Raw genomic sequence first — 20,161 nt, forward strand, 5'->3', positions numbered from 1 at the left:
GAGAGAACATGGTGTATTGATGACAGAGAATTTCCTGTGTCTGTGCAGGAGACGATGGTATGTTAATGGACCGCACACCTCACCAGATGGGGTTTGTTTGTTTTCAGTGGCACAGGTGATGTCAGCAGAGAGTTTAAGTGTGAAGAAGAGACAGGGTGCGAGGGGAGGAGGGAAAAAAAAGAAAGAGGTGCATCTCCTCACTGAGAAGTCAAGTCCTCTCGTGATTTTGGAGGTTTGCTAAATATAGATAAATAAATAATAATAAATAAATAAATTGTGGGAAAAGGGACTATAGATTCTTTTGAAATTGTTGCTTCTCTGAAATTCTGAGAAAAGTTCTGGCCTTTCAGCTTTAATTGTTTTTGGGGGGTGAGGGGGGATTTAATTTCAGTGCTGTGCTGTCAATAAAAAAAAGGCATGTAGAAAATAATTTTACAATTTGTATGCAAAAAAGTTTATGTATTTTTTAGCAAAGTTCGTATCATATTTTGTACGCTGTATGAAACCGCCTGAAAACTTGGATTTTAAAGTATTTCCCATGCCCAGATAAGCAACATTAAAGTTAGGGAATAAAATATCCTGAGGTATTTAAGAGTCCAGCAATACAAGCACAGCACCTGTCATATTTTCAAATTTTGCTAAATCCTGCTTGTTGGTGCATGGAATTATGAGAAATCTTCTTTTTCTAACCGTTTGAAGAAGGTGGTTGAGAAATCAGCACTGTTTTGTTGTGACAGAACTGAATTTCTGAGTCAAAGTAGAATTCTGCAGCCCTCCTGCTTACAAAGCTGTTTAAGAAATTGGTTTTCAGGGCGTTTACCAAACTATAACCCAGTGTTTGTCAAACATTCATGTCCTGTGATGCTCTTGTGACCCAATAATGGAAAAAAATGATTCAGCACAAAATCTGTATGCCTATGTGATCATATTTATTGTATTTCAGAGAAAATACATGCAAAAATGATGTGCAAAGATGATGCATGAAAGTTTCACTTTGTTTTGCAGAAGAGGTGAAAAGTGCGACCTCATAGAACACACATTAATCTAATTCATATGCCGGAGTGGAGGATATATGTGTTTGTTTCAACCAATGTAATGATTTCACTCTAAATAAAGCTCAGAACCTGAGTTGTCAGCAGCAGCAGCAGCAGCAGCAGCTTATGTGGGGCATTAGGGATGCCAGACTGTGTTCCTGCTCAGCACATGTTAGTCCAGCTGTTTTCAGTACAATAGGTCAAACTGACTGACTTATTCACAGTGCAGTAACCAATTTCCTGCAGTATCACTAAAGAATCAGCTCCAGTTCAGTTCAATTTGGATGTGAAATTATGAAATTAAGTACTGTATAAATAATTTTTAGTATAAGATGTGCATGAGATTACTCAAAATCTTTGATAGAATACTGTATGAAATATTGGTAATTTTGTAAGATCTCAACCTTTAAATGTGAAGTGCCCTGAGATGACTTTTTTTGCGATCTGGTGTTATATGAGGAAAATTGGATCGAACTGAATCCAATATCACAGCAGCACATTTAACGTCACATCTTCTCATATCAAATTATTCTAATGCAAATCTAAAATAGGTGACCTTAAAAAAAAAAAAAAAACACATAGCCAGACCTCAACAGCTGACTGATTGACATTGATTTGACTGTAATTATTTTCCAAGTGGTTGAAATTTGCCCAATGAATAATTAGGTAAGTGGCTGCTAACCTTTGTTAACAGCCAAATTTCCTTTTAGTCAGGCAGTGTTGCCATTGCTGCACCTCCCTAATCAGGAGTATCTAAATCATTATTTGAATTTATTAAATTTGACCGGGTGCCATTTCACAGGAAAACATTTGCAATGAAGCCTTTTCCCTTTTTTTTTATTTAAAAGTTAGTACAATTCCAAAATGCAAAAACTTGTAGCACACTACTAAAATAACAACAATCAAAAACAAATAATAGTTCAATGTAAAGACCAGAAACAGGTGGAGGGGTTAAGTGATATTTTAATTGAAGTTGGTGCTCACATAACATAAATAGTCTGGCACTTAACACCCCATAAAACGCTTTTGTATACAACACAGACATGAGAGTGGTGTTGGTCTTCTAACACTTTGAGAGAAGCGAACAATCTTATTTGCCAAAATGTCAAACACTTGTCTGTCATCCTGGATTTGAAGTCGTAGTTAGTTTGTGAAACCTGAGTGCACTGGACATGAGGTTATGCTGCGTGTAAAGATGGTTGAATGGCTGTCATGTTATACTATATGTGTACATGCACTTCTGAGGGAACTCGTGCTGTTCCTGTCTGAGGGGAAGGTCTGATGAAATAATGTGGTTCACTCCTTGAGACAGCACCATCAATCACACCCTCTCCCTTTGATTCTTCAGGAGTGGTTCTCTCATTATTACGTCTGTGCATCATTCATCATTTTGTGCAGCAACAGAGCTGCTCATCACATTTAAAGTAAACAGACAGCACGATGTACAGCAAGCAGAAGAACATCAGGGTCTTTTTAGTAGATTAAGTGGCGCTAAACAACAGACCACACTCAACTGAGCTAACGCAACAAACTCAAAAAAAAATATATATAGAGGGTGGGCCTGTGTTTGATCTACAATGAATATGCTTTGCATATTGCAAGAGATAGACAGTTGATGGGTTTGTCTGGGTTTAATAAAAACTGCCATTGAAGTGGAAGGTCCTTCACTTTAATTAGCAACTTATGAAGACTGCTCAGGCTCAAATATTCATTAAACTGAGTCACACACCTTGGAAGCAGGGTGATGAAACAGGCAGGCAAATCTTTGAAATGTGTTTTTATCTACATTACTTCCCCCCTTTTCATAGCATTTGGACGCATGCAGTACAATTAATAGAAATAACTTACTCTAATTTTAACTTGCTAAAGTTAAACTGAACATCATTGTTTCTTTTTGAGCTAAATTTCTAAATCCAAAAATATACTTGTGTATAATACAAACATATCTTTTTTGTGACACTTTTTTTTTAATAATACCTTAATCCAGTTCTCCTAAATCCCCTTTATTAGTGCAAAATTATTTCATTTCATACAGTCTGACAGTATGAACAGCTGCTTGCAGCTGTTGAAGTTATATGATGTCTCCACTGAGTGAACCATATAAACTGAGATGCCCTGTGTTTATTTGCTACACAAGAGATCATGAAGAACTATCTACATCGACAAAAGGCAAGATGGTGTGGAACTCACAGAGCCAACATCATCAGGTGTGGCTGCGATTTAAGATGAGACAGAAGTAATTGAGACAGTCTAGATCCACAGATGAGCTGGGGTAAAGTCCCCAAACAACCCAACTGCCAAGTATATATACCTTAAAAAACTGCACACACGTTTACGTAGGATATCTCGTGCTGATTTTATTGCAAAGGGTGGTCATGCTATATATTGATTTAATAAAGATGTTTTCCCCATTTTATATCAGGTTCATTGTTGAATACAAAAAATTCATGGTGTTATTTTTGAAAGCATCATCAACCCGCTTTTAATACCTAAAACCTTTGCACAGAGAACTACTGGACTGTGTGTGTGTGTGTGTGTGTGTGTGTGTGTGTGTGTGTGTGTGTGTGTGTGTGTGTGTGTGTGTGTGTGTGTGTATGTGTATGTGTATGAGAGTGACAGTGTATATTTATTTAGGTGTAACTGTATGTGTACAGTGAAACAAACCTCCATTCAAGCATGATATCATATTTGCCAAGCAGTGATGTTTGAGGACATCACTGCTTGGTCTTTGCTAAATTTTATCCTATCGATAACAACACTTGGCTGCGCTGTTATCAGAGTTGTACTCATACCCTCGCAGCACTTATGTGAATGTGTTTACAGCCAGAGATCATAAAATGACAGCGTTATCTCAATTGTAACATATTCAGATGTCAATAAATAGGATTTCAGTTTCCCAGCTTCAGTGATACTAGACAGCAAAGCAAAGGTTATTTTCATACAACTCTCAATGTAATTAATTTATTTGTTCACAGATTTATGTTCACATCAATAGATGGTGTTCACAGAGTTGCACAAATTTAGCTGAGCATGTCTTTTTTTCCTTTGTCACCAGTAATCAGCATGTCTGTCTGATGTTAAGTCTAATGTCTGTGGCAGAGCTGTACATTCCCTCAAAATATTCCCAACAAAAATATCAACAGTACATCATCAGACTGTCTCAAATGATTGATTTGTGTAGCAAATAAAGGATTGACCTAGTTTAATAAGAACAAGCTGCGTATACAATAATTTGATGTCTACAGTATTTGACAAGTCAGTCATAGTCATGGATAAATGTATATAAATATAAATTATTTGCTTTTAATCTGTTCTTAACACATGCAGTATTAAGAGGGTATTAGAGACAACCACTTCAGCTGTTATGAAATGGCCTTTTCTCCTTACATAATCATTTGTTGACTGGGATCACTCTTAGTTGCATGCTTTTAATAAGTGGACACATTGAGGACATGAAGGTTGCGACCCAGAGAGCTAAAGCTTGTTTGCACACAGACAAAATGTGCTCAGACTGGAACATTATTAGTGCAGTTGAGCACCCTTTTTTACTTTTAGACATATCTCATTTTTCAGGGGAAAGCATTCAGCTGGCGCACCTATCCAACTTACAGGTATGGTGCAAGGAAACTTGATAGGGAGGCTGGCTGTTGATCTGACAGTTGCAGGACAGCCAACCACCCTGTACCCCTTCTAGAGATTATCCTGTAAAATTATAACTCAACAGAAAGCAGTAAATTATTATCTGCTTTTAAAATATATATATACATAAGTTTTTAGGGGGAATCTATACAGTATATAAGTCTTAAACTGTCTGGCTCAGAGGACACAATAAATCGGTTTCATTGAGACCAAAGCACTGAGAAAACACATTCGTATGAATCTTGCACATATTGTTTGCTAATGTTGTAGAGTAAAATGTCCCCTTACTGTGATAGTATCATTCAAATGATCAAAGTAATCAATGTTTATTTTCACACTTAAATCAATAAGAAATAATAAAAAAAAAAATCCTTCAATAAAAATAACATGTCACCTCTTGGTTTACAATAAATAAAGTTTAAATGAATTCCTGCAACATAAATACAACATGACAACATTTGATTGTGTGATACTTGTACAAAGACTATGCTGCGAAACTAATACATAATATGAAAGCAAGTGTTCTTCAGAATTAAGCAACAGTGTAAAAATGAATGACTGCCCACTGTCATTATCGGCAGATTATAAATCCCTCCTGTGAGACGGTATTTACCTGTAAATCTGTTGGCTGATTATACTATCAAAAATGTGATATTTGTGTTCATTACTTTTTATTGAACAGATCTACTGATTGCTGATTAACCGTAACGTTACTTAATAGTTAGTAAAAATAGTGTATCACTGCAAACTTTACCACAATTACAGTAACAACCTATTTATTTAATTAAGTCCATTAAACTTCTGCTGCATCTCAACTTGTACTGAATGCAAACATTATGACATTAAGTAATGTTAATCCTATTTTCAGTCACTTATTTCATCCAGCAGGCCATGAAATGTTATGGCACAACAGTGAGGTATATCTAGCTGAACTCTTCTGGTATCTGTCCTGGTATCCTGAAACCAGTCTGCCCAGTTTGATCCAGAGTGTTCCTAGGACTTGGTGTGGCAATGCTTGCTCGTGTCTCTAATGTGCAGCTGGTCCTGTGGAGGAACTGCAGGAAGTTCTCATGGCCTGAGCCCTCATGGCCCGACAGGGCCATTTCCACTGGCCGGGCTGAGTAGCAGCGTCTCAGTTTACAAAGCTCCTCCCTGATCTGTCTGTTAAGAAGCCCGTAGAAAAATGGGTTAATAGCAAAGGAGGAATATGCCAGCCAGGTGACTGCTTCTTCCAGGTCATCAGGGATCTGCGGTGTTGCATCTAGTATCAAATGGAGGTGGAAGGCAAAGTAAGGCAACCAGCAGATCAGAAACTGGCCAACAATAACCACCAGAGTGAAAGCAGCTTTACCGCCACCGAAAGGTCGGTCCCGTGTAATCCTGCGAGGGGCATTGCGAGTTGTGATGATGGTAGTCTGGCTGGTTATTGAGTCTGAGCGACGCTTTAGTTGACTGTTTGTCCAGGAGGGTAGAGGTGCATGCTGCCGCGCAGCCACACGGGCAACCTTGTACACATTACAGTAGACGGCAAAAATCACAACAGCTGGCAGGCAGAAACAAGTGACACTGAAGAGCACCGAGAAAATACGTCTGTGGTCACTGTGGCTCCAATGCAGTGAGCAGTGTGCAGCATTGATGGAGGTATGGCTGCCATAAGAAGGCCATCCAAACACAGTAGACAATCCCAGCACAGCAGAAGCCACCCACACCATCACCATCACTGCTGCAGTCAGCTTCAGAGTCATCTTGACCTCGTAGCGCATGGGGTGGACGATGTAATAATAACGCTCCACGCTGATGGCTGTGATGGTGAAGATAGAGGCAGCTATGAGGATTACATTGAGGAAGACATAGACCTGGCACTCCAGCACAGTAAACACCACACCAGCAAAGTACGGTGAGCTAGACACGATACCAAGAGGCATGAGCAAGATGGCACACAGCAGATCCACTGCACAGAGGTGGCACACAAAGGCAAATTTCCTGAGATGAGTGGCTTTTATTACAACCACCAGAACAGCAGTGTTGGCCAGAAGTGCCAGAACATTCAGGGTCACCATGAAAAATATCCCAGTCAAGTCCTTGAAGCGTGTGTGTGGGTTGGGAAGAGTGCCCAGCTGCCTGCTGGGAGCAGAGGGCATTGGTGCCCAAGTGTTGGTGCTGTCATTGTACTCAGGGGCCAGAAGTGAACTGTTTGTGTTATTCATAATAAAGGCTTCAAAGTACAAATTTGAATTCCAGACTTCCCCATTATTAAGTGATGAGATCAAAGGATCCTTCAGATATCAAAATAAATACTCTTCACTCCTGTAAAGAGAAAAAAAAAGTCCATTAAAAATGATATCTCTGGAAAATCGTCTTAACTGAAAGCTATTATAGCTTTAAATTGACTAATTATCTGGTTTTTGGTTCACCTGGGAGCCATGAAAACAAATTGTGAACACATCACTGGCATGTTATCGCCTTTTAAGCTGATATGAGAAAACATTTACCAAACAGTTGCTTATTTAAACATTCAGCAGATGTAAGCCTGGGGGTTTGGGGGTTTATTTGTGTCAGCTTAATCAGCGTAATAACAAGATTAACACTCCTTTTAGCTCTTTTTCTGGGTTCTACTAATTTCTGAGTCAAATTTCTTTTGCTGCTAAATGCAGCACTGTTCACCAGATTGCTGTTTATGTTTTCTGTTTGCAGTTGGTGTTGAATCTGTGTAGTTGGGTTTTAGAGTCGCTAAAATCGGCTGCAGAAAATTGCTGCAAAGCTCTGCAGAGCTGAGAGGAACTGCTGCCTGGTAACGGTTCCCTGCAAGTTCTTCAGTAAGAACAAGCCCTTTCACAAGCAGCTGTGGGACCCATTGTTAACATGAAAACATTGATTGTAGGTGCTTTTAAGGCACAGCTAAAAAAAAAAAAACACGGTATGCATTGTGCTAATGTATGTGTAGATGAAACAGATAACATGATAGATGCTCAAAGTTAGTGTACTTTTTAGACCTTCATTGTCTGGTAAACACTTGCATGTTTCAAACTCTATACCTCCAGTTTGTAACACAGGCTTTGTGCTGTTAATGTGTTTTCTCCAGGCCCAAGCTGAGATAACCCTAAGACATCATTATGACATCATCATCGTTGACAAAGCCCCCCAGAGCCACAAAAGACATTACAACTATTTCTAGGCTGCGTAACCATGACCAATATCACATGAAGTAATAAAGAGTAGCTGACACCCTAAGACATAAAGTGTGTAAACATAAACATCCAACATTGTTACCTTCAAGTAAACACATACAAGTCAATCAATAACGGTCCAGGTTACTTTTTACATACATTTAGAAAGTGGCACACACACTCTCTCTTTAGTGAGTGAGAAACATGATCAATAGGAATAATTCATGGAGGACACCCTGTCGCTCGTCTATCCATCTCCATCCTTTAGAAATGAAAGATAATGAGTTTGCTTGTTTGAGTCCAGCTGCAGGGAACTGACTGCATCGATTAGTATGTGTTTAGTGTCACCCTTCATCATGCTGTCAAAGAGGAAACGTCCAGCCAGAACAGGTTTGACCCCTAATCACTAAATTTAACGTTCAACATTGATGCTTTTGCACTCATTTTTCACATCTGTGTTATATTTAATGTGGCTCCACGTGTGCATACCTACCCATCTTATCCTGATAACCATAACCAGGTTTCAGATGTAACTGTGGAGGATGCTGTGTCCCAAATACATTTGATTGCTCTCTGACAGTGATCCACTGATGCTCTCTGCTGCTGTCATCTTCTCTGGTGGACAGCTATTGGCATGCTACATTTTCACTGAGATTCATCCTGAGGACGGACCAGTACATGTACATTCTCATACGTATTATGTAAGGGTATCCTCGTTTTCATCGTGTTCCAGTTGCAGCCCAACATCATGTTGCATCCGTTAAGTCCACGTTTTACTTCTGAGCAGTTTAATCATTTTTAGCCACTACTCATTTCTAGTTTATTTAGTTCTCAAAAACCTTTTAATTCCGAATAAAGCTACAGTGAATGTTTGCCTGTTTTGGGAAACTCCCTAATACAACCAATTTAGATTAATTTAAATGAATGTATTAAAAGTGATCATGTATTTTAATTTCAGATGTAAACAGAAATATCAGGCATTAAAGAAATCAAATTTTGTTTGGTTAAATTAGTATGTAAAAAAAAAAAACATAATTTGTTTCAAAGGTTAAAATTAAGAGATCTAAGTTTAAATAGGAACTTAAAAATGATAATAATCAACTGCTATTGTCTTGCATTAATCATGCATGCGTTGACCATTAGCAGTAGGCCTTATCATAGATACAAGAGTGACAGTGCAACGTGTGCCAGCAAAAATGTCCTTCAAATTCCCTATATGATGGGTTGAGGAGTCATGAAAGCATGTTGAAATGCTTAAAGTTCATAAGACAGTTCAAGTTTATAATATCATTAATTCCTTTAGATTTGTTTTATTTGTTGACCACTTTGTAATTAGCAGGACTTTGGGGATTTGAAACACATTTAGTTATTGTCATTGCACAAGGTGAGGCATAATACAATAGGTTTACAGGTTTTACTATGTTTTTGAAGGAATAATGTTGCACCACTCTATTGCATTCTGTAATATCATCTGCTCCTTTTTTTCCTGTATACTTTGTAACACTGCCCTTAATTTGTTGACTCTTCCTCTCTGTCTTCCTAACTAAACACATGTAGACTCATGTACCTTAGTATGGTGCTACAATCATTTTGTAATTTTCAGGCCCCCCTGTTTATTTTAATGTCAGTATCAGACAGCTATGAAAAAGAAATTATAGAAGAATTAATAAGAAATTCTACAAAATTAGATGTCCCAGCGATTTTGTGATAACACTACTAAGAAAAAACTTAGTGTAATCGTTCTTTGATTAACAAATTCACAAATTGTTTGACTTCATTTATATTCCTTTATGTTAACTGCACAATTATTAAAGTAAGGTTAATTTGACTACAACACATAACTTACACAAAAACTTACCAAGCAGATCTTACATTTTGCAATATGGCAGAGGTCATCTGAAAAGTTCTTGTAAATTTGAATACTTCCAAAACATGGTGATGACTTGTCTGGGAAACATTCAAATATATCAAAATCAATGTCCAGGTGTTGCTTCCAGCTGCATAAAAGTGTTTGTCCACTTGTCGGCACTCTACCAGAAACTATTCTGTTGTATTGCAACTTCTGTTGAAAGCAGCAGATTTCCCAAAGAAACAGTCTTTAGGGCTTTAAAAGAGGAACCAGCACCCCAGGCAGGACTAAAACCACCAGAGACAGAAGTGATGTGCTGTGAATCCACTGAGACAGCACTGCTCGCTTGAGGGAAAGGAGGGAGGAGGAGTCAGCAGTTGATGGCTGTTCGAATCACATCTTTCCAAAGATGACTGCATCAAACTGCCACCCACTGATATTAACCACATCCCACACACACACACACACACACACACACACACACACACTCACTCAGTCTTTCATCAGTCAGTATGTGGCAGTGACTGTCACACACTGTCCACTATGCTTGTTGTCACACGTGATCCTCTATTCTCTCCATGGCTTCTGAGAGAATGAAGACACTGAAGAATCAGTGAGATTTGTTCAGTCTATTTATCATTTCACACTCGGTGTGTTCTTCATCAAATTAAGTTTTTTTTCCCTACGTAAGAGAAACCTTTAATTCACAACCTTGTAGAAGTGGATCAACGCTCGCAGAACAGCATGGAACAGGGCTCAGCACTGACATCTGTTGGCTGCTGGTAAAAGAAAACTATATCTCGATGAGAGCATGCTGTACTTCACTGTGCTGATGTAAGAAAACATCCAAGTTAAGATAACTAAGAATCAGTTCAAAAATTTATTTGCCCTTACATAGTGAAGCACAACGAAGACGTAATAAACAGATGTGGAAGAAGGAAGAATTATCACTTACATCATACTTTGAAAATGCAAATGAACTATCTGGAAACCCGGTATCACTTGTTGTAATGTACAGTTTGTTGTGAACAAATGAGATCCCGTATCATATTGTACATTGACATTGAAATACAAATGTCCTACTTACACATACGCAGGTCAGCTAACTGAAAGTATAACTGCTTGACAAAGACTGATTTCACAAACCAATTATTTAGATACAAGCAATCAGTGTTTCAAATACAGTGAGGAAACTTAAATAAGAACACTTAATTTTGCCTTTGTTGATTACACGTGACAGTTTATAGTGCCATTGAACACCTGGGTTTGGTCAAACACTTTTCAAACATACAAAAGTCACCAACAGCCATCAAAGTAAAAAAAAATAAAAAAAAAAAAAAAGGAATAGAATTCTAAAAATTCTAAAACGCGTTAAAAAAATAACTTCAAGCACTAGGTTTCATTGCTGAATAAACTAGATGTCACTCAAAAAAGGCAATTTGTTACGTGTTTCTATCAGACATAAAATTCTGGTGACCAAAAGATGAAGGCAGAGTGGGAAGGCTATAACTGAGAGTCATTTGTCATTGCTCCATTTTCAGGCAGAAGTGAAGCTTCATGGCAAAAGCTTTGATCAACGATAGGTTTGTTTTCACTTTTGCCCAGCCCCAGTCTCTTCTTCAATAATTTGTCCTCATTATTCAGCTTTGTCCGGATTGCAGTTTTTATTTGACTGCTGTCAACACCGAACTTGACGCCCACATGATCTGGAAGAAAAAACAAAGTCATAATCAAATCTGTCTGATTATTAAACTTATTAATAATTATAATAGAATTATTAATTCTACAAAGAAGGTTTCTGTGCCTCAGTTATACTGAGGCCTCTGTATCTTACCAATTATGCTTTTCAAAATCTCAGGTGGGAGTTGAGGCTTGGGAAAATCCTCTCCTGTAAATGTGTTCCTCCGGCCCTGCAGAGAGTGTGTGGCCAAAGTCTCTCTGTCGAAAAGGATCATCAGCAGCGCTGAAGTGTACTTCTTGTAGTCTGCAATTTCTGCAATGCGCTCATAAAGATTTTTTGGCACTCGAAGACTCTCTGAGATATACAGGAAGGTTGGATCATCCTGACAGCAAAAAAAAGTAAAGTTAGTTCCAAAGGTTTTAAGAGCATTGATGCATCACTTTTATAAAGTAATCTATTCTTGGCGAACCGGAGATCATAAACTATGAACATCTTGAAACAGGACAGCTGACACAAAACTGGTTCTCTTCAGACAACAAAATGTAAATGAAGTGAGCAATCTGCCTACAGGTGTGCTGCTATTGGAAGACACTGAGTATACAGTAGATGGGAGCACTGACCTCCGGTATGTGATGGACTGCTCTCATCTCTGCCTCAGGCTCAGTCAGGAAAGACATAGCTTCATCAGAGTTTTGTGGTGCAACTGCCTCGCCTCCTTGGAGAACATGATCCAAAGTGACTCGTAGTTCATGTGCCGTGTGCCTCATCTGCATCATGAGAGTATTCATCTCTGCAAAGAGTGGCAAATCACGAAAGTAAAATAGAAACTGCAAGTGAATTTAGAATATACCTTCAATTATTTAATGGCAGGATTACAGTTTAGGATCAAGGACAGACAGAATTTCATAAAGATTGAAGTCATGATTTCAAATTTCCAGCAAACAATTCAACATAACCTTACATTTAGTCAAAGTCAACTTTATTGTCAATTCACCATATGTACAAGACACACACAGATACAGACAGACATACATTTAATCTGTTATTATGTATTTTAATCCTTCTTCATTATGGAATAAATGTTATTTACTTATCAGCCTTTGTTCAAGTATCTTAAATTTGGTGAAGAATCAGAAATCCATTGTATTTAAATTGGTAACTTTTTATGATATTCATGATTGTATTTAGATTTTTTTGTTGGGTCTATAATTTCATAGTAAATTGTCTGAACATAATTATGTAAATTGGTATTCATAAAAAAATAGAATCTTGTCCATTTAAGCCCAGATAAATATTCATTAACTTCTGGAGAATTAATAATGTAAGTATATTAATAGATGTGCCAATTAAGAAAACAAATTACATTTAATACACTCTAGGTTTTACCTATGAGTAGTATCAAGTTACATTGTTCTTTTTGGGAACATTTTTATTCCAAATTTTTTTAATTTATCAAGTACTATGGACTCTTAATGTAAAGCATTATTATCATTTCTAAATTATTTTCAGATATAAAGCTTTTTTTATTATTAAAAATATTAACATGCATTATTTGTGTTTAATTAATTTAAACACCTCTTTGTGTCAATAAACTAAGGCTGCAACTCACTACATTATAGCCTACTTTTCTATTATCAATTAGTCTGTCAATTATTTTCTTGATTAATTGATTTGCTGTTTGATCTTTAAAATGTTGGGAAATGGTGTTAAATATTTGACCAGTGTTTCCCAAAGGCCAAGTGCAACCTAAACGTGTCTTGTTTGTTGCAAGCAACAATCCACAACCAAACGATACTCAGTTTATTATCATGGAGAAATAAAAGGAACCAGATAATATTTACATCAAAGAAGCTGCAAAAAAAACTTTTAAACTTACTTCATTAAAAAAAAAAAAATACTTTTCTGTCTTTCAACAAACTGATCATTTCATTAACCAATTGTTGCAGCTCTACATTAAACCCACCAAACTTACAAGAATATGACAGAGGTCATGACGTTAATAGAAGGTCCTGCTGAGGCTGTAATCAAAATTAGAGTGGCATCTTTTTTTTAAGGATAATAAAGAATGAATTGTCTTTCCACCCACCTTTGAGTTCCCTCAGCTCTCTCTCTGCCAAAATCCTACATCTGCGTTCATATTTTAGTTGGGCCTGCAGTTGCTCTATTTTCATGAGGAGGCTGATGGTGTCTGTTCTGATGCCTGGGCTTGAAACATTTTCTTCATCAAAGTCTATATTTTCAGGCTGCCGAATGAGAAGGGATACGGAGTTATGCAGAGTAAGTTACACAACAGTTGCTGTTTACTTTAGTCACAGTTACCAAGTGAAGCTTCTCACCTCATTGTTAGGGAAAGGTGAGTAGCTGGACTCCTCAGCCAACCTGTACTTGTCCTCCACTGGATCACAGCCAAACTCCTGCACCTCTGTAACGTTACCGATCTTTATCATCTTCACTGTTGGGTGTGTTGGAGTCGCTCCTGCTTCCCTCTTGGGTGGCATGGGGGGGGGTGGTGGTAGTGGGGGGATCTGGGAAAGAGTAAAAGGTTGACACATCAAGCCAATGCCTTTCTGCATAGGATGGACTCAAACTTGGAGGGAAACTTTTTTCAGTCACTCAGCGACGTTTGTATTGATCGTTTTAAAGTCAGATGCGAAACAAAATTGAGAGGTTTATAGTTTATAGTTCACAGTGCACCCCCCCCCTCCCCCTGCCTCCTCAACCCCTCCTACTAAGCCTCCAGCTGGAGCTACTGAAACTGTATTTAAATACAACATCAAATACCTGACATATTTCATGTTAGGGAGTTTAGAGGAACCTCACCTGGCCGTTCAGGTTGACTTCAACGATAAACTGTAAAAACAGTCACCGAGGACAAAGACTGTACATGGAAATACTGCGTAGTAGAGGAAGTAGTAGTACTACTGCAGTAGTGCAGTATATAGGTCCTGATATAATTACGGCAATTTTATAACGGCCGCGCACGACATTTCCGCTTGAATATGTGTGAAATACTGATCCTACATTTATCTTTTAATGCATGTGGCACACGTGTGTAAACGGTTACTGTGTTGAGAAATGCATATTTTTACAATTATGTGCGGAACAAAGCTGCGAAAACTTATTCCCCGGGGGAAGTATTTCGCCCCAGCACAGTTTCCTGTTCAACTGAATTCTTAATTAAACCAATGAAAATCGAGAGTTTTCAGAGAAGGCGGGATATTTTAGTGTTCACGTGACTATTGGCCAATCAGCGCGCGTTCTCGTCCGAGTTGAACTTCCTAGTTCGGTTGCAGCCTACCTACCCACGTGGGTAAAATGTTGACTTGCTGCTCGAGAAAGTTGAAGAGTGAACTCTACCTACGGTGTTTATAGTTGAGGCGTTTTTAAACGCTGGTTTTTGCGGTTCACTATGTCTTCGTCTTTCTTCATAAAGAAAAAAGAAAACCCCAAGTTTGCCAAAAAAGAAAAAAACACAGCGCTGCTAAAACGAAAGGTCAGTGAGCCAAACCGTTAGCAAGCAAGCTAAATCACTGCAACGTTGGCTAACCGGCCGGTAGACTCATGCTGCTTATCAACGCTTTTTAACATTGTTTCAGGCGCTTATTAAAACTCTATTTATTTATTTTGTCTTCTGGTGAAGGGAGATGGGGACTCGGCTGGAAAGAGCAAAGTACGAGCGAAGAAACCCAACTCCAAATACAACGAGGAGATTTCCAGCGATTCTGAGACCGAGAGGTGCATTTCTGAGTTATTTCAGGTTACACGCACATCGATGACACGTGCTTCCTGACTCCTAGATCTTAATTTTAACAATATGTTGTTGTTGTTGTTGTTTTTCTGTCTCAGTTCCACAGTGCCCAAGAAAAGGCAGTCCAAGGACGACTATGAATATGAGGAAACTCCGCAGGAGAAGAAGCTCAGACTTGCTAAACTTTACCTTGAACAACTGAAGGAAGAAGGTATTATAAACACAACGAAGACGGTCTAACGTTGCAGTCACTGCCAGAGGGTATAAACTTGAGAATTTTTTTGTATTTTTTTTTTTGTATTTATCAGAGGAAAATAAAGCAGAAGAGGACTGCTTTGAGACGGATCTGATTGCGGGAAGACTTCAGGAAGAAGTGGTAAGGGGGTATCTTCTGTGATTGTGGACAAGGGTGTACTTGACGCTGGTTATGAGAGCTTGTAGGATGTGATCAAAAAGGTAAGAAACGGCCCCCTGTTGCGTCGAGCGCAGCACAGTGACAGACACAGAGCAGGGGGAAGCTGTAACCTTCAAGAGAAGTAGTCCCAAGTTTTGCTGATGTTGATCAATTGCATAACTTGAATTCTAACTCGCAAAGGTTTTAGCTTCTCTCTGCTCCGTGGATGTCAAAGCGTTGTGACGCGCATAAGGAACAGTCTCTGGACTTTTTGATCGCCCCCTCACAATTGTTAGTTTAGTTTGTGTAGGAGAGTGAAACCCGGGTTATTTTTTTTTTTTTTGGGCTACAATTTACAGACGTTCCACAAATACCTCACTTGCACGTTTTCTGCAGATGTTAGATGAATGCACACAGAAAAGCTTCCAGTCCTCACTCGGTTACTGACGACACGTGCCTTTTAACTTCAAACCCTTTAAGTTGATGTGACTGAAAAATTCCGACTTTTGAAGTCAAACTTGTTTTGAAGTTAAATTTGTTTTAGACACCGTCAGTCATTTAGAATTCAATTCAAGAGTTCAGGAACTGTACTCGGGTGTATCGTTGATTTTTCTGTGTATGTGATTTCCCCTCAGCTTGAACAGAAAGGAAAGCTCCAGCGACTTATTGCCAAAGATGTAAGTATGGAAATGTTATCCCTTCTCTTCTGCTGCGTGACTACTGTCCCTGGAGAAAAGCTGCTAATAAATACATCGATTTAATATTCAACTTTCTTTCTGTCATTTAGCTCATACCACCAGATCCTTCAGAGATCAGGGTGTTCAGAGGACACAAACTTCCCATTACCTGTCTGGTCATCACACCAGATGACAAGTGCATATTTTCTGCTGCCAAAGACTGCTCCATCATTAAATGTCAGTAGGAAGTCAAATCTTCTAAAGTCACTGTTTTTAATTGTAATCAGAATAACATGTATAAAAATGGTCTTGTACTTGAGAAAGCTGCTACTTTGATTTGTCAGTCTCAGTTATATATTTTTCTTCCATATACATTCAGGGCATGTTGAGAGTGGGAAGAAACTGCATACAATACCTGGTGGAAGGAAGGGCACAGGGGACCGCCATGTTGGACATACAGCCCACATCCTGTGTATGGCCATATCATCAGATGGAAAATACTTGGTGAGAAGTCATCCCCTGATTAACTCCTGCTTTTGCTTGTTCTGGGAAACCAGCATGTTGTGCCAGTCTTAACAAAGTGTGACAATAAAGTGTAACGTCAGCATCCTTCTTCACATCTCTTTAGGCCACAGGAGACATGAACAAACTGATTATGATTTGGGAGGCAGAAACCTGTAAACATCTATATAGATTTACAGGACACAAAGGCCCTGTGTCGGTATGTTTTTATTCTTTCTTCCACAGTTGGGCACAATTTTTACTCTTTTGATACCTTAACTGTATAGCGATTAGTCTTCTTGAAAGCGATATTAAATCCTTCTTCCTTCTCAGGGTCTGTCATTCAGGAAGGGAACTCACGATCTGTACAGTGCCTCTCATGACCGCTCAGTCAAGGTGTGGAACGTGGATGAGAATGCATATGTGGAAACTCTGTGAGTAACGCATCGGAAAATCGTTTTCGCCGCCTGACATTTTCGTTTTTGTCTTAACGCGTGAATTCAACTGTGATTGTGAATCTCTGTAGCTTTGGGCATCAGGACGCTATCACAGGGCTGGACAGCCTGAGCCGCGAGTGCTGTGTGACTGCGGGGGGACGGGACCGCACGGTGAGGGTGTGGAAGATCGCAGAGGAGTCTCAGCTGGTGTTCCACGGCCACGAGTGAGTCTCTTTATACATGTTACTTGTGTCTCTGTATTTTGCCGCGTCAGCGTTAAGCGAATTAATAGACAATATTGCTGTCACAGTAGAGTAGGACGGTTTCCAAAATAATAAAGAAGGAAATTAAATTTCTCAGGATTATCTCTACTTCCTACTTTGACTTACACTGGCATTAAAGAATCTCAAATATTTTATAAAGAGTCTTTCAACGATTGGAAATCAGAGTAATCTTCTTTGGTTCTAAAAAAAATCAATAGCAAAAGTAGTTTTAGCAACAATAGATCGAAGCTCTCGTACTCAATTACATATTATATAGTTCCTGTGAGCATACAGAAAGACTGACATCATCTGTTACTTTGTCATTGTTTGTTTTTCCTTCAGGGGTTCAATTGACTGCATCCAGCTCATAAACGAGGAGCACATAATAACAGGAGCTGATGATGGGTGAGAATCCAGTTGCCGTTTTTACATTCATATCGTCTCAGTCACTGTTATTTTTTTCCTCTCTCTCCAGGATCTCGTTGTGTTTACAGATTCGTTCATGTTTCTCTTTCGTGCCCTCTCTCAATTTTCCCAACGACCTCAGCTCCGTGTCTCTTTGGAGTGTCAACAAGAAGAAGCCTCTCAGCACGGTGAAGCAGGCTCACGGTTTCCATGGCGACACTGGGCTGGAGCAGCCTCATTGGGTCTCTTCAGTAGCCGCACTTCAGAACTCGGATACCGTTGCCTCAGGTGCCTCCAGCTGTGAGAGTTCTCTTCACCAGCTTTTTAGCAACACACACACAAAATATTATATGCAGGATGCATTAATTAACCTTTTCATGGCTGTTTTGAATAAGTGTAAATTCATTCATTGGAAGTAATAATATTGGTCCTGATTAAATGTCTCTTTCACTCAGTTGTACAGAGGCTGAGGCTTTGTGTCGTGGTACTTTATATGTTTTACTGTGTGGGGTGATATTAGGTAACGATGATTCTTCTGCGCAGGTTCCCAAAACTCGCTAGTGAACGTGTGGAAGTGTGGCCAAAATTATCGTGGGATGGAGCCTCTATTCAGTGTACCAGTGGTAAGATCTTCACCTGCTTCTTTCTTGTGAAAAAGATACCCAAGATGTTTTGTGACCAATTATACACAATCAATAACAATGCATTCCTGGCAGCTACCACATTTACCGAATATATTGTCTCCATCTTCTTTCCCTCCCAGTCTGGTTTTGTCAACAGTCTGAAGTTTTCAAGCTCCGGTCAGTTCTTGGTGGCTGGAGTTGGACAGGAGCACAGGTAATGCACTAATGCTCATGTTGCCATAGAAACTGTCTGCAGAGTTCCCAACAACTAATGCCCATTAGTGCAGCTTCATGTTCAGTGAATGAGACATCCACTAGATGGCAGTGTTAATCCACCTCTCAGCCTGGGGGTGATAACGCTTGATTTGTTTTCAGTTCAGACTTTTTAGGTTTCTTTAAACAAGTGATATTTTAAGAGAGGGATCACAAGATGAGAACATCAGCTGACTTAAGGGAATGGAAAAATGTATTAATGATTCCAAATGTGTTATATTTTTTTTTAAGAGTTTAGCTGAATACAAAAAAAAAGGACAGGTGAAAGTAGATGCTTGTGTTTTTTGCAACATAAAGCAGATGATTCTAACATCTGTCATATATCTGAAAATGTTTTTAAATTGCTTTGGTTGATGTCGCAGAAAGATTTAGGACCCAGATGGTTATTGTGTGTAATAAATGGATACTTCAGTCTAGCTGTAAATATTTTTGCTCTCTGGAATGAGAATAATTGTGTTCAGTGACTTCTCTGTAAACAAACACTGTTCTGTCATAAACACAGCACAGAGACAGTAAACTGCAGACTAGAAGAAACAAGATATTCTCTCGCTTTATGTGCCGTAGCAGTATCAAGTTGTAATGCAGAACTCGTTTGTCTCAACGGACAGGTAATTATTCTGTATGCAGTCATATCATATGGCACACATACAGCCAGCTCACCTTACTTTTAGTGTGGGACATTTATATTATGTCATGGTGGTAATTACCAGTTTGATATGAGTTCATGACCAAACTGGGACCTACCTGTAGAAATTCCACCTTTATTGGTTTCCAACACGTCGTGTTTTTAATCTGATTTGCCGATTTCACTTCCGAAGGGCTTTCTGCAGCTTCAAGTTAATGAAAGTTATGAAAGGAAATTATTAATGTTTTGCCACGATTTCAGCGTCGGATTGACATTGATTCACTTTTTTTCACAACTAGAAAAACAAAAAGGTTTGGATTGGTAGAAGAGGTTAACCACCAAAGGTTAAATAATTTGGACGTCCTCATAGTTGTTGTTTTTTTGTCAGATCAATTTTGAAATGTTATTTCAGCCTAAAATGATGAATGAGAGTGAGGGTGAATCCTCTATTGTAGATTGTGCATCAGATTTAAAGCTGATAATGATGTCATTTGTTTCCATTTACGACTTCTGATTCTCTGTTGTGTGTACAGGTTGGGCCGATGGTGGAGACTAAAAGAAGCCAAGAATGGGATTTATGTTATTCCTCTGAAAAGGAAACCTTCAAATCCAGAGGAAGCCAAGATTAATGAATAGTGAGCTGTTAAGTGTCTTTTGTTTTGTACATTAAAGGGGTTAAAACTGCCAATGCATGAGTTGTTTTTAATTTTTTTTTTATCCACCTTACTTTAAAAAAAAAAAAACCTCTATTTGTTTATAAAGTTGTTTCCTGTGGTTAATGTTTTTTATGGAGCAGCTTCCACTTCACAGTATTGTGGGCAAGGTGGGCTGAGCCTTGTTGGACC

At 38.7% G+C, this 20,161-nt stretch overlaps 3 protein-coding genes across 7 annotated transcripts; 1 reads left to right on the forward strand and 2 right to left on the reverse strand.

The window, feature by feature from the left end:
• Nucleotides 1-2,854: 2,854 nt before the first annotated feature.
• Nucleotides 2,855-9,958, reverse strand: LOC138195300 (probable G-protein coupled receptor). Of its 2 annotated transcripts, none has more exons than XM_069144607.1 (2): nucleotides 9,713-9,958; nucleotides 2,855-6,980 (listed from the first exon to the last, which is right to left on the reverse strand). In XM_069144607.1, exon 2 carries the CDS (start codon nucleotides 6,878-6,880, stop codon nucleotides 5,597-5,599), a length of 1,284 nt encoding a protein of 427 aa, XP_069000708.1. In that variant the 5' UTR covers nucleotides 6,881-6,980; nucleotides 9,713-9,958; the 3' UTR covers nucleotides 2,855-5,596. The 2 variants fall into 2 exon arrangements, with proteins under 2 accessions (XP_069000708.1, XP_069000700.1); XM_069144599.1 differs by having other exon boundaries at nucleotides 9,699-9,958.
• Nucleotides 9,959-10,517: 559 nt separating this feature from the next.
• Nucleotides 10,518-14,285, reverse strand: LOC138199747 (uncharacterized). The gene is made up of 6 exons (XM_069151919.1): nucleotides 14,191-14,285; nucleotides 13,707-13,895; nucleotides 13,457-13,613; nucleotides 11,991-12,160; nucleotides 11,524-11,752; nucleotides 10,518-11,395 (listed from the first exon to the last, which is right to left on the reverse strand). Exons 2-6 carry the CDS (start codon nucleotides 13,866-13,868, stop codon nucleotides 11,193-11,195), a joined length of 921 nt encoding a protein of 306 aa, XP_069008020.1. The 5' UTR covers nucleotides 13,869-13,895; nucleotides 14,191-14,285; the 3' UTR covers nucleotides 10,518-11,192.
• A 383-nt stretch (nucleotides 14,286-14,668) lies between these two features.
• On the forward strand, nucleotides 14,669-20,000 carry rrp9 (ribosomal RNA processing 9, U3 small nucleolar RNA binding protein). Of its 4 annotated transcripts, none has more exons than XM_069144643.1 (16): nucleotides 14,669-14,863; nucleotides 15,011-15,105; nucleotides 15,217-15,329; nucleotides 15,427-15,494; nucleotides 16,148-16,189; nucleotides 16,300-16,426; nucleotides 16,569-16,693; nucleotides 16,818-16,910; nucleotides 17,024-17,124; nucleotides 17,217-17,351; nucleotides 17,733-17,795; nucleotides 17,938-18,095; nucleotides 18,339-18,418; nucleotides 18,559-18,632; nucleotides 19,194-19,299; nucleotides 19,850-20,000. In XM_069144643.1, exons 1-16 carry the CDS (start codon nucleotides 14,780-14,782, stop codon nucleotides 19,943-19,945), a joined length of 1,560 nt encoding a protein of 519 aa, XP_069000744.1. In that variant the 5' UTR covers nucleotides 14,669-14,779; the 3' UTR covers nucleotides 19,946-20,000. The 4 variants fall into 4 exon arrangements, with proteins under 4 accessions (XP_069000744.1, XP_069000752.1, XP_069000761.1 ...); XM_069144651.1 differs by having other exon boundaries at nucleotides 17,938-18,083; XM_069144660.1 differs by lacking the exon at nucleotides 19,194-19,299.
• The last annotated feature ends 161 nt before the right edge of the window (nucleotides 20,001-20,161 follow it).

The sequence above is a fragment of the Embiotoca jacksoni genome, unplaced genomic scaffold (assembly GCF_022577435.1).
Source record: "Embiotoca jacksoni isolate LCO1_2020_lvr unplaced genomic scaffold, fEmbJac1.0.p SCAF_1, whole genome shotgun sequence".
Classification (NCBI taxonomy): domain Eukaryota; kingdom Metazoa; phylum Chordata; class Actinopteri; family Embiotocidae; genus Embiotoca; species Embiotoca jacksoni.